At 46.0% G+C, this 14,579-nt stretch overlaps 1 protein-coding gene across 1 annotated transcript in view; it reads left to right on the plus strand.

The window, feature by feature from the left end:
* Positions 1 to 14,579, plus strand: part of MYO7B (myosin VIIB) — a 355,055-nt gene that overhangs the window by 228,674 nt on the left and 111,802 nt on the right. The window contains 1 exon segment of the mRNA XM_053711560.1: positions 54 to 180. Within this exon segment, the coding sequence (XP_053567535.1) occupies positions 54 to 180 (127 nt within the window).

The raw sequence follows: 14,579 nt of genomic DNA on the forward strand, positions 1-14,579 counted from the left end.
TATAGTGCCATAATTACAAATCAACCTCTGATTTTGCTGAATCTCTCATACAGGTCCTAGCATAAGCAGGAGAAATTTCATTGTTGCAGTATACTGGAAGGGAGTTAGCCTCCTAGATGAGAGAGAGAAAAAGCTGCTTGATTTAACATTTCCTGAACTAATTGGTATACGTACAAAGAGGTGAGTTTATGAGTGGCAATACCCGAGTTTAAACACCTTCAAAGACTACAGGTGATTGTTAAATTGATGTAATATTGGATTTTTCTGTCAACTTAAGTTCTGCAATAAATAGAATCTAATATATGATGACTGTTGACGTTAAAAGGATAGTAAACACCAAAATGGTATTATTTAAAAAGATAGATAACCCCTTTAAGTACAATTCCCCATTGCATAATCAACACTGTTATAGAAATATACGTTTTACCTCTGTAATAACCTCGTATCTAAGCTTCTGCAGACTGCCTCCTTATCTGCCTCCTTATCTCTTTTGACAAACTTGCATTTCAGGCAATTAGCGCTGACTCTTAAATAACTTAATGTGCGTGAGCACATTATTGATATGAAACACATGAACTTACGACCTCTAGCTGTGAAAAACCATCAAATGCATTCAGATAATAGGCGTCCTTCAAGGGCTTAGAAATTAGCATATGAGCCTACCTAGGTTTAGCTTTCAACTAAGAATACCAAGAGAACAAAGCACATTTGATGATAAAAGTAAATTACATGCTGTCACGGATACCAAGCTGCCAAGGCCACCTCCTCATTATTGGATTACTGTGGTTTCACCGAACCCCTTTTATTCGTTGCTACACTGCTTGAGCTTTTGCCTTGAAAGAGCTGATCGCTACCCCGCTTATCCCCTCCCTGCTTTATCGAGGTCCGTCTGAAATATCATGGAACTACTCGCCGGCTGGACTTGATAGGGATCCCCACTGGACATCAACCTAGGTTGCTCCAGAGGCTCTTTGCCCCAGAGCTCCACTTTTTTGGAGATTTGTACTTCCTATGAAGGGCAAGGGGTGGGGTGATTGCCAGGAGAGAGCTCACTTCGGAACTTCTGGTTTCGGATTCCCCCTCATCTACTACTACCACTGGCTGACCAGGAGTACCTTTGATCAGCTGCCGCTCTGGCCCCCAGAATTGAATCATGTCGCTTTTTGGACTGAGACAACTTGGGGCCCGGAGCTCTACCATGGTACTCGGGAATAGCTGCCGCTCCCTTGGGATCACCCTGAGATAGCGACCTAGCTATTGTGGGATTCCTATGTACCTATTGTTCTTATGGAGACGCCAGTCGGTCTGGAGGGGCGGGATTCTGGGGATCAGATAAGGCTCTTATCAAGATGTCCAATGTGTATATAAGCAGTGTGTTTTTCCCAATAAACTCTGTTCGTGTTTCACCTTAATACTGGTATTGTCTGGTTATTAGGGTGGGCTCTTGCTAAAATCTCTTTCCCTGCTCTACAGCTACATGTTCCAGGTACAGGAAGGACCCTTTTGGCCAAGCTACCCAGTTGGGGTAGCCGGAGTCCGTCACAACTGGTTGGCAGTGGTGGGATGCTTCCTTCTATCTGGAACATCTTAACCACCACTAGGGCCCCTTCGGATGGAGCTGCAATACTCTGGGCTTAAAAGAAGTACCCGTAAAGACTTGCTGGAAGTTCGTGGTCAAGTGGCCAGCAACAAATCCAAGTCAGCGATCATCGCTGATGAAAGGCGATCGGGCCAGTGAGCCCGGCAGTAACCAGGGCAGTGACCAAGCCAGCGAACCTTCAACTAGGGGGAAAGAGATGTCCAAGGTCCAAAGGGAGATCCAGAGGCAGCTGGTGCTCTATGGGACCAGCCCACCACAGGAGATCATGACACAGATTATTGCCGACACTACAGGCCTCAAAATGTTGGAGGTCCAGAAAGCTATGGGGGGAGACGTACCGGCTGATCTGAGACTTGCTCCCCCCCCAAAAGAAGTTGCCCCATGAGGCTTTCCATGCTTTTAAAGATGGAGAAGAGGAGATTGATCGGTACCTACAGGTATTCTAGACCCAGTGTGGGTTGCAGGGCATCGCTGATGCTGACAGGGTTACCCTCTTGAACAGAAAGCTGTCGGGGAAGGCCTTAGATGCCTTTGAGGCCATTCCCCTAGAGGATAAGCGGAACTATGAGCGGGTGAAGGAGCGCATCTTGACAAGGTATGTCATCACCCCCGAGTCTCACCGTCTCAAGTTCCAGAGCCGGAGGAGGAGAGAGGGGCAACCCTTTACTGAGTGGACCTACGAGTTTACCCACTCCCTGGACTATTGGTTTTTGGGTTGCCAAGTGGCCACTCTGGCCCAAGCCTCCCAGCTCATCCTTCTGGAGCATTTTTATGAACACTCCCCGCAGGAGGTACGAGAAAGGGTCAGGGATCGGAAACCAGAGATGGTAGATCAAGCTGCCGTCCTCACAGACCAGTTCTTGGATGCCCGACACACTGTTCGACCTGAACCCCGTCCAACAGCCTGCTCCACTCTTGCACCTCCACGGCCTCCAGTGACCCACCGGTACCCCCCTGCACCACCTGATCCACTCCGCTCTCCTGGCCCCAGTCTGCCCCGGAAGACAGGAATCCGGTGCTACGGGTGTGATCAAGTGGGCCATGTATGTTCCAATTGTCCACAGAATCCACCCCAACTGGAATAGAGCACCAACTGGAGTTTCCAGAGCAGCAGCTCACTGCTTGGAGTCAGGGAGCTCCACTGACCCCGTGGCTTGGGCCAATGAGGAATTTGGGATTCTGCATGAGGTAGACCCAGTACAAGCGGCAGCTGGCGATAATCATCTGCACCATTGCCAGCCCGTATGTATCAATGGCAGGCCCAAGGATTATGAGACAGCGGAGCCACCATTACCCTTGTCCAGCCACACATGGTCACCAGTGTGGACCAGACCCAGAAATCAGTTACCATTCATGTGGCTGGGGGTACGGTGCTCCGAATCCCCACAGCACGGGTCCACTTGGATCAGGGTGCTGGTTCCCATGCTGTGGAAGTAGGCGTCATGGGCCAATTGCTGGCAGAGGTGTTTTGCTAGGGAATGATCTAGGACACCTCGCCTCCACCTTCCTTGTGGATGGTCCTCCGGATGCTTGCCTAGTTACCACCCGCCAACAAGCTAGGCTTCATGCTGAAACACTTGAGAATGGGACCCAGGTAAGCCAACCCTACCCGACTACTACCCCAACAATTACCCCGTCCCCTGGGCTTCCCCCTCCGACTTTGCCCAGGAGACACTAACTGACCCAACATTAGCCCCCTACAGGGCCCGGGTAGGGACCAACCCAGGTGGGTTAGGAGGGGACTGCTTTGAGTGGCCCAGAGGACTCTTATACAAGGTTACCGAGGGTGGTGTAAATAGGCAGATGCCCAAGCGACAGTTGGTGATACCTCAAATGTATCGGTATGACCTGCTGCACATAGTGCACAACATTACCCTGGCAGGACATCTAGGGATTACTAGGACCCGCCACCGACTTACCCAGACCTTCTTCTGGCCATGGATTACAGGGGACGTTAGGAACTACTGCCGTACATGTGACATTTGTCAGAGAGTAGGGAAGACTGGACACCACTCCAAAGCCTCCCTGCATCCCCTCCATATCATTGATGAACCGTTCAGCATTATAGCTGTTTACATAGTCGGACCATTGCCCCGTCCCAGTCCATCAGGAAAGAGATATACATTATACTGACAGTAGTGGACTACGCTACCTGGTACCCAGAGGCAATCCCCCTGGCCAACATCCAGGCAGAGACAGTAGCCGATGCGTTGCTCCATATCTTTGCCAGAGTGGGTTTCCCCCGGAGATTATCTCATACCAAGGGACTCAGTTTACTGCTGAGCTCACCCAGAAGCTATGGAGGCTTTGCGGGATAGGACCCCTGCCAAGAGCTCCATACCACCCCCAGACCAATTGGTTGTGCGAGAGAAGTTTAAAGGGACACTGAAGCAACTGCTTCGGATGTTCTCAGTCTTTTGCAAGGACTGGGAGAGATACCTGCTGCACCTCCTGATCGCTTACAGGGAGGTGCCACAGGAATCTACTAGATTTTCCCCCTTTGAGTTGGTGTATGGCCGGCGGGTTTGGGGGCCTCTAGACCTGCTTAGAGCCCACTGGGAAGGATCAGCTGGGGAGGAGGGACCCTCCATTGTGGGGTATGTCCTGGAATTCAGGGGACCGGCTGAAAGACCTCGCCAACAGAGTGCGAGAACCTTCAGGTCGCCCAAGGTAGGCATAAGCGGTGGTACAACCACGATGCTCGTAACTGCATCTTAGAAGTGGGGCAGAAGGTTCTGGCCCTATAACTGACCAAGACAGACAAGCTGCAGGATGTTTGGCAGGGACCCTATCGAGTGACAGCTTTGCAATGCTACCTACCTGGTAGCCAAATGTTCACATGAATGAGTCCGCCAGACCTTTCATGTGAACATGCTGAAGGCATACCAGGAGAGGCCAGAGGAGGTAGTCGCCATATGTGCTCCAGCCATGGAGGACTCAGAGAGTCTCCCCATGCCGTAGCTACCCAGACGTAGTAGGACGCCCGCAGGCCTAGGAGACTTAAAGCTAGATGAGCGGCTAGGGACTGTGCAATGAGAACAGGTTAGACAGGTGCTGGAGAGCTGACAGGAAGGACACTGGGTATACCACGATAGCAGTGCACCAGGTGGAGACCCCGGGACAGGCGCCCTTGCAGCAGCCAGCATACCGGGTCCCCGAGTCAGTTAGAGAAGGCATACGCAGCGAGATTAGGGAGATGCTCGACACAAGAGTTATTGAGCCATCCAACAGTCCCTGGTCATCCCCGGTGGTGCTGGTGCCCATGTGGGATGGCACGACCTGCTTCTGTGTAGACTACCGTAGGCTTAATGACCAGACCACGACCGATGCCTATCCTATGCCCCGGGTAGACGAACTATTAGACTGCATTGCCCAAGGTAACTTTCTAATGACGTTAGATCTATGCAAGGGGTACTGGAAGATTCCTCTGGACCCAGAATTCATTCCGAAATCGGCATTTATCACCCTATTCGGCCTGTACCAGTTTAAGGTCATGCCATTTGGGATGAAGAATGCTCCAGCGATGTTATAGAGGATGGTAGATTGCCTCTTCGATGGCCTCCAGGATTATGCCTGTGCATACCTGGATGACACTGCAATCTACAGTGACACCCGTGAGGAACACTTAGTCCACCTAGGCACTGTTTTGGACCGCAGCAGGGCTGCGGGTCTGATGCTGAAGCCAGATAAGTGCACAGTAGGGCGCTCAGAGGCCCATTATCTTGGACACAGTGGGCTGCAGAAAGCAGAGGCTGGAGCCGACCAAGATTGAGGCAGGTGCTAACTGGCCGACCCCAAAAAAACAAAACCCAAGTCTTAGCCTTTCTTGGTACTGCGGGGTATTACTTAGGCCAACCCCTGACCGACCTGACCAGAAAACACTTACCCCGTCAAGTCCTGTGGTCCAGAGTGCGTCTGCCTTCCAGCAACTGAAGACAGCACTAGTTTCTGCCCCTATCATGGTCGCTCCTAACCCATCCAAACGTTTTTGTGTTCATACAGATGCCTCAATGTTCGGGTTGGGAGCAGTGCTCAGCTAGGTGGATGAGGAGGGCTGTGAGCACCCTGTAGCCCACATTAGCAGAAAACTACTATCTCGGGAAGTAGGCTACATGGCAGTGTAGAAGGAATGCTTGGCACTCGAGAAATTGCAGCCCTACCTGTACGGGGAGAGCTTTTACAGTGCTCACAGACCACAACCCCCTGGTCTGGCTTAACCGGGTGTCTGGGGACAATGGACACCTGTTGCGGTGGAGCTTGTCCTTGCAGCCCTTTAACTTTACAATTCAGTATTGACCGGGGAAGAGCAACGGCAATGCAGATGGCCTCTCCCGACAAACTGAATTGGAATAGCCTCACCATACAGCCCCAAGCCGATCCATCAGGATCTAGCCGGGTCTGTCGGACTATCAGGGGGGGAGCACTGTTACGGATACCAAGCTGCCAAGGCCACCTCCTCATTATTGGATTACTGTGCTTTCACCGACCCCCTTTTAATTGAAATATTTCTTTATTTATTAGGATCCAGGAATTCAATTTACAACATACAAACTATTACCACAGGTGTAGCGGCATGCATAAGAATTTCTTACTTCATCCTACATTGTTACTGTAAAGCCGTCCCCTTGATAATATGCAGCATCCCTGAAATCCCCCTTTTTTGTGTAATAGAAAAAGAACAAAACATTTTGTGGAACAAAACCCATGTTCCAGAACAAACATAACCATTCTGTGGCACTTGCTGGCTAACACTACCTCCTGCTCTTTTCCTGGCTAGTCTCCTTCCTCTCCTAGAAGCTGGGAAACATTAACCAGTGAGACCAGAATCTCTGATATGGGTACTTCTCTGTTTGTTGTATACCTATTTCCTTCTTGAAGCCAGACCGTCAACCCCCTACTCTATCCCTTTAGTCTATACATTATCCAGTAAAACCATATTTTTGTAAAGTGTTCCCTGGTCCCCTGAATGCTGGCCGCTATCTCTGACATGGCATATATGTGTGCAATCTTGTTTAACACCTCAGTCCAGGCTGGCGCCCCCACCTTCCAATGTCTTGCGATGCAGACCCTAGTCGCAGTACACAATATCCCTATAAAGGTATTAATACTGTATTAAATGGTTTAAATCTATAATTAAGAAGCACTTGAGTTATCGTCAGGTCAACCGACTCCCCCAGGACCTCACTCAGAAGCACCTCAAGCTGCTCCCAAGTAGATCACTGGGCACTCCCACCACATATGTATATATGTTCCCCTAGCCCCACAACCCCTATAGCATTGGTCTGAGCCGTTTGAGGTAAAATGACAGGTGCTGTCCGGGGTAAGGTACCGCCTAAAAGCTGTCTTAATGCAATTTTCTCTAAGGTCGGCATTGATTAGTCCCTTACTTGAGTTAAAAAGAATCATATCCCATTTAGTGCTCGGGAGTTCCAGCCCTGTGTCCTGCTCCCATTTGGATACTATTGTCGACCGGTGTGGAGCTTTGGCTCCCTGAAGGGCCAAGTATAGCGACGATCTTACTGGGGAGGCACATATACGCTCTAATGTAGTGGGTGTCTGTGCTATCCAGGGGAAACAGTATTTCTGTACAGCTGAGGAAACTTGTAAGTAAAGAAACCAGTGTAGTTTCAATGGGTGGATCGTGTCTTGAAGTTGGGAGTACGCCCGTATGTGGTTGCCCTCTAAGAAGTCAGCCACTCTGTATAGTCCCTTATTATGCCACTTCCCCACCTGTGCAAACAAATCTGGGTGTAAAAGAAGACTAAGTGGTCTGGTCCTGGAGTTCCTATGTATCAAAGTCAGAGTCCAGTAAGCAATTTCCACCCCCTGACCGTGTCCGCCATAGCCTGAGTCCTGGAAGAATGACCCTCAGGTGTATGGCCCAAATCCCAAACTACATCCGCCGGGTATTCATAACCCCCCAAATCCGCATCAAGTCTGGTCCACAGGATGTTATGGTCATTCTTGCTCAATAGAGAATCCTGGGCCAGCCTAGCCGCACTGTAGTAGTCTATCAAGTTTGGGAGGCCTACTCCTCCTAATTGTCTGTGTCTAGCTAGTATATCCAACGCTATCCTCCCCCTCCTCTCCCCCCTCAAGTAGCTATTTAGTGAGGCTTGTAACTTTTGTAACTCAGCTCTCTGTACCACTATTGGGAGTGCCCTAAAGAGATATAGGAGTCTTGGAAGAATGTTCATTTTAATCCCTGAGAGCCTACCATACCAGGAAAATGTATGTGTTTTCCATTTCTTCAAGTCCCTATTGATAGAATTATAGAGTGGAACGTAATTCAAACCATAAAGATGATGATATGAATCCGATAGCTTAATACCTAGATAGGTAATAGACTTCTTAGCCCAGGCTAACTCAAAATTGGCCTCTATTAATTTTTTAGTTTGCTATGGCAGGTTCAGGGGCAGCGCCTCACACTTATCCAAGTTAATCTTGTAACCTGAAACAAGAGAAAAGTCCTGAAGAGTTCGGTATAGGTTGGGCAGAGATAACAAGGGTCTAGTCAAAGTCAGCAGAATATCATCCGCAAAAAGCGACAATTTATACTCTGATTCCTTAACAACCACCCCCGCGATGTCTGGGTTATTTCTTATGTTTGCCGCTAAAGGCTCCATACACAAAGCAAAAAGAATTGGCGATAGAGGGCAGCCCTGATGGGTGCCATTCATAACGTCAATAGTCTTAGATTGAAATCCCGCTGCCCTGATGACCGCTGTCAGTGTAGAGTATAGCCCCCCTATTGCCTTCATAAATGGGCCCTCAAAGCCCATCTCCGTAAGAACTGCGGTCATATACTTCCAGTCTATCCTATCAAACGCCTTCTCCGCATCCAAAGATAGGAGCAGAGAAGGTGTCCCTCTTTCCTGCAAACAGTCAATCAGGGACACCATCCTCCTCACATTATCTGGTGCTTCCCTCTCTGAAACGAAGCCCATCTGGTCCGGATAGACCAGATCTGGAGCTATCTTCTTAAGCCTATTAGCCAGGATTTTAGTGAGGATTTTAACATCCTGGTTTTTCAAAGAGATAGGCCTATAGCTTTGGCATCTTTCAAGGTTCTTACCAGCCTAAGGGATCACTACAATTTTAGCATTGAGCATTTCCGATGGGATGGCCCTGCCCTGCATAATGTCGTTACAGAAGGTCTGCAGATGAGATGCTAATTCCTCTTTAAATATTTTGTAATACTCACCTGGGAAACCATCCGGTCCCGGGGCTTTGCCCACTTTCAGATCTTTGAGAGCCAGAAGAATCTCCCCCCTCATGATATTCTGACCACACATTTGGCTGTATATAGGATGACAGAATATTTGGTATCAGTGTCTGACTCACAAAAATATAGTCTAACCTAGAATATGATCGATGCGCAAATGAATAGTATGTATATTCCAGTGATGTGCCATATTTAGCCTCCCAAGTGTATAATAAGTTATGCATAGCCAAGGAGTCCCTGATAGATTTTGCCATAGAGTTGTGTCTATGCTGTTTGGTTGTTAATTTTACTGTTGCTGTGTTTCTAAGTGGAATTAAGGGAATTTTAAAGTCACCGGCTAATATGATTCTGGACTGGGACCACTGAGTCAGTAGATGTGAAATGTGCCTAAAGAATGTACCCTGTTTCTCATTGGGCATCGACCCCCTTTTATTTGTTGCTACACTGTTTGAAGTTTTGCCTTGAAAGAGCTGATCGCTACCCCACTTATCCCCTCCCCACCTCATTGAGGTCCGGCCAGAATATCATGGAACTACTCGCCGGCTGGACTCAATAAGGATCCCTGCGGGACTTCAACCTAGGTTGCTCCAGAGGCCCTTTGCCCCAGAGCGCCGCTCTTTTGGGGATTTGTACTTCCTATGAAGGGCAAGAGGTGGGGTGATTGCCAGGAGAGAACTCACTACGGGAACTCTGGGTTTCGGACCCCCTCCTCATCCACTACTACCACTGGCTGACCCAGTATACCTTTGATTAGCTGCCGCTCTGGCCCCCAGCAACGGTCATGTCGCGTTTTGGAGACAACTTGGGGCCTGGAGCTCTACCATGGTACCTGGGAATAGCTGCCGCTCCCTTGGGATCACTCCGAGATCACGACCTAGCTACTGTGGGATCCTTATGTACCTATTGTTCTTACTAAGGCGCCAGTCGGTCTGGAGGGGCGGGAATGGCGGGAATCTGGGGAACAGATAAGGCTCTTATCAAGATGTCCAATGTGTATATAAGCAGTGTGTTTTTCCCAGTAAAGTCTGTTTCACCTTGTCTTGTCTGGTTATTAGGATGGGCTCTTGTTAAAATAACTTTCCCTGCTCTACAGCTACAGGTTCCAGGTACAGGAAGGACTCTTTTGGCGGGGCTACCCAGACGGGTAGCCGGAGTCCGTCACACATGCCCTACCTGAATCATGAAAGTTAAATTTGGACTTTACTATCCCTTTAATGTTGATAGACTCACAGGATAATCTTCTCTACACACAAAAAAATAAAAAGTTGATTCCAGCCTTTTATGTAAATTAAAAGGGAGCTTTATTTATTATGCTACATGAGTCTAAATATGTAGTATCATAAATAAAGCTCCATTTTAATTCAGATTAAAGGTTAGAATAAACTTCTTTTTTTTACGTGTATTTAAGGTGGCAGGTCCTTGATTTCTATCTTATAAAATGATTTTTAATATTAATTTAAAAAAATTATAAGGGTTAAAAGGTATATGGTATATTACAAGTTGTTTGAATGGATATTATATATATATATATATATATATATATATATATATATATATATAAGCAGGTAGAAGAAAGTGCACTCCAAAGGACTTACTTGTTGATCCACTTTATTGTGAACGTTTTCGAGCCTGACTGGCTCGTCCTCAGACAGACAAAACAACAACAATTGCATTTCCCACCACCAGGACTTAAATACCCAACCGCAGTTACGTATACGTTCTACACATTTGTCACACCCCCTGGGGGAGGAGTAAACAGCTGTGTCAGCGTAGTAATCGGCTAAAAAACAAAGTGTAATAAAAACATCAAACAATGTGATAGAGGCAGTGCGCAATAACAAGACCTATATGCAATATGCTGAGAATAATAAACAGGTCTACTACCTGATACGGCTGGGGAATAAAGTGCCGTAGTATGTTACCATCTGATAGAGATCGGTGTACTACCGAGACAACAAGTGGGCCACGAACAACTAAATCTAAATATAAACATATGTGGTGAAGCGATTCAGAGACTTATACTGGGAATACACAGAACATTATGTGAATAATGCTATAACTAGAAAGGAACATTGCAAACGCCGTTATTAATTGTAAGCAATGGATGTATCAAAGTAACCATAGCAACGGTAAACAGGCAAACCCTCAGCGGAACAGCGCTATAACAAAATGACGGCTATATGCACATTATATTTAAACTGTACCATAAATTAAAGAGTACCATAAAATAAAGAGGGGGGGGGGAAGGAAAGGAAAATTGTAACACCCGGCAATAAAGACTTTACATAAGACAACGCTACTGGTTACATGAAGCTAAAGCAGGAAGCTGCCTAAGTTGTCATGACAACCGCAAACTGTCAAACCGATATCGGTATACTTAGGGGCAACAACGACCCAACATTTTGGGACAGTGCAGGAAGGCATGTTAACTATGGAGGAAACAAACATGTCACATAGAAGCAGTAAGCTAAGGTGACAAAATAAAATGTTCAATAAGGTAGCCGTACCTAAGGTTAAATGTGTGTGTAAACATCACTTTGATACTTTTAATAACTTTACAAGGGAAGAATGGAGAGCTCTGAATACACTGAAAAATAATAAAACACTGATTGTTCGTGAATCCGATAAAGGAGGAGCAATTGTGCTCTTAAATTACAGTGATTATAGGGATGAGGTCATGTCACAACTCAGCGATAGATCCACATACAGAACGCTGAACCAAGATCCGACTACAATCTACAAAAAACAAATTGACCAATATACCACCCAGTTGGTTGAACAAGGTTTTATTGACAAATGCACTAGCAAGTTTTTGAACACCGACTTCCCACGAACGCCAGTGTTCTATACGCTGCCTAAAATCCATAAACGTTTGACCAACCCACCTGGACGGCCCATAGTCTCGGCTATTGGCTCCATACAACAACCTTTGGCCATATTTGTAGACGCTTTTCTTCAACCAATAGTTCAACATATGCCATCCTATCTCAAGGACTCAATGATGCTATTGAACCTTCTTTCTGAAGTTGGGACACTTGAAGAAAACGTGTTGCTTGTGACCTTAGATGTCACAAGCTTGTACACCGTGATACCCCACCAGGAGGGTTTACGCGCAGTACAGTTCCATCTCTCCAGAACTCCATACATAGGACCACCATCTGAAGTCTTACTCCATCTACTGGAGTGGTGTTTAACAACAAATTATTTTCGATTTGAAAATCTTTTTTTATCTGCAACTTACTGGACGCCAATTTATACATGGCATATTTTGAAGAATTCTTTACTGATCTCTTCAAGGACGGAAAGATTTTTTTCTTTTGAAGATATATAGATGACCTGCTACTTTTCTGGTCGGGGTCTTCAACAGAATTGAATGAATGGTTTGAAAATCTTAATAGGGCCAATCCAGCTCTTCAGTTCAAGATGAACTATGACAAGTGTCAAGTAGATTTTTTGGATGTTAGACTCTATAAGAAAGATGGCACACTACACTCCACATTATTCCGCAAGAGCACAGACAGGGACTCATTGCTCCACTTCACCAGCTGTCACCCTCCGGCCACCAAGAAATCACTACCGAAATCACAAATGTTAAGGGTGATAAGGATTAATTCTGAGGAGGAGAATAAAATGAAACAGTTGGATGAGATGTCGCAGAAATTCTATATGAGGGATTACCCTGAGGACCTCTTAGAGAACCAGAGATCCTCAATTATGAAGCCGGATATACTTCAGTCAGTAAGAACAGATCCAAGGATGACGTTCGTAACCACCTTTACTGGTGATAAAAAGTCTATCGCTGAAGTCCTAGAAAAAAACTGGGAAATGGTCAAGTCTGATAGAACATTACCGTTTACAGGATTTTCAACACCCAGATTAGGTTTCAGAAGGGCAAGATCCTTGAGGGACTTCTTAGTTAAGACTGACCCTACTGAAGCCTACAGACAGTCGACTTGGCTCGACACTAAAAAGGTGGGGGTATTCCGTTGTCTTGGCTGCGTTACCTGTGGTGGATTAATTACAGGGACATCATTCTCACACCCACACAGTCGACAGACATTCAAAAACAGGTTTCGCCTTACATGTACTACAACCTACATTGTGTACTTGTTACACTGCACCTGTGGTCTGTACTATGTGGGCAAGACCTCCGACGACCTCAGAACCAGGATGGCAAACCATCGGTCAGCCATCTGTACTGCCCTCAAGAAGGGGACCTCAGAACAGCCGGTAGCACGGCACTTTGCTGAACAACAACACACAGTGGCGGACTTGAAATATACCATAATTGATCATGTCCCCCCTCTGACACAAGGTGGGGACCGTAATAACCTATTACTGCAAAGAGAGGCACGTTGGATGTACAAACTTGACACAGTGACACCTAAGGGACTTAATGCCTACCTGGATTGGCAGGTGTTCCTCTGAGGGAGACCAGCAGAGAATTGAGAGCCACTTTCTATTCAATCTATGATTGGCCTTGATCAAAAAAATTTTTTAGTGACAACACATGATTTATTCTAATGTATTATGGTTAGTTAACATTAGATTTCTTAGTATCAGTATTTGGCATCTTTTTTCTATTCTGGCTAAAAGCCTTGCTAATTAGTATTATGCTTATCCCGATTAACTCTGTTTTATGAATGCCGTTATGTTTTTTCTATTCCAAGCCAATAGATTTGTATTTATGTTTTATCTCTTTATCAGGAGGCACATTTAACCTTCTCATTTATTGGATTAGTCTATACCTTATTGAACATTTTATTTTGTCACCTTAGCTTACTGCTTCTATTTGACATGTTTGTTTCCTCCATAGTTAACATGCCTTCCTGCACTGTCCCAAAATGTTGGGTCGTTGTTGCCCCTAAGTATACCGATATCGGTTTGACAGTTTGCGGTTGTCATGACAACTTAGGCAGCTTCCTGCTTTAGCTTCATGTAACCAGTAGCGTTGTCTTATGTAAAGTCTTTATTGCCGGGTGTTACAATTTTCCTTTCCTTCCCCCCCCCTCTTTATTTTATGGTACTCTTTAATTTATGGTACAGTTTAAATATAATGTGCATATAGCCGTCATTTTGTTATAGCGCTGTTCCGCTGAGGGTTTGCCTGTTTACCGTTGCTATGGTTACTTTGATACATCCATTGCTTACAATTAATAACGGCGTTTGCAATGTTCCTTTCTAGTTATAGCATTATTCACATAATGTTCTGTGTATTCCCAGTATAAATCTCTGAATCGCTTCAACACACATGTTTATATTTAGATTTAGTTGTTCGTTGCCCACTTGTTGTCTCGGTAGTACACCGATCTCTATCAGATGGTAACATACTACAGCACTTTATTCCCCAGCCGTATCAGGTAGTAGACCTGTTTATTATTCTCAGCATATTGCATATAGGTCTTGTTATTGCGCACTGCCTCTATCACATTGTTTGATGTTTTTATTACACTTAGTTTTTTAGCCGATTACTACGCTGACACAGCTGTTTACTCCTCCCCCGAGGGGGCGTGACAAATGTGTAGAACGTATACGTAACTGCGGTTGGGTATTTAAGTCCTGGTGGTGGGAAATGCAATTGTTGTTGTTTTGTCTGTCTGAGGACGAGCCAGTCAGGATCAACAAGTAAGTCCTTTGGAGTGCACTTTCTTCTACCTGCTTATACATACTGTTTGTTGCACCCAAGGCAGCTGATTGATAAGCTTGGAGTGCACATTGTATACTACAAATTTATATATATATATATATATATAT

The sequence above is a fragment of the Bombina bombina genome, chromosome 4 (genome assembly GCF_027579735.1).
Source record: "Bombina bombina isolate aBomBom1 chromosome 4, aBomBom1.pri, whole genome shotgun sequence".
NCBI lineage: Eukaryota > Metazoa > Chordata > Amphibia > Anura > Bombinatoridae > Bombina > Bombina bombina.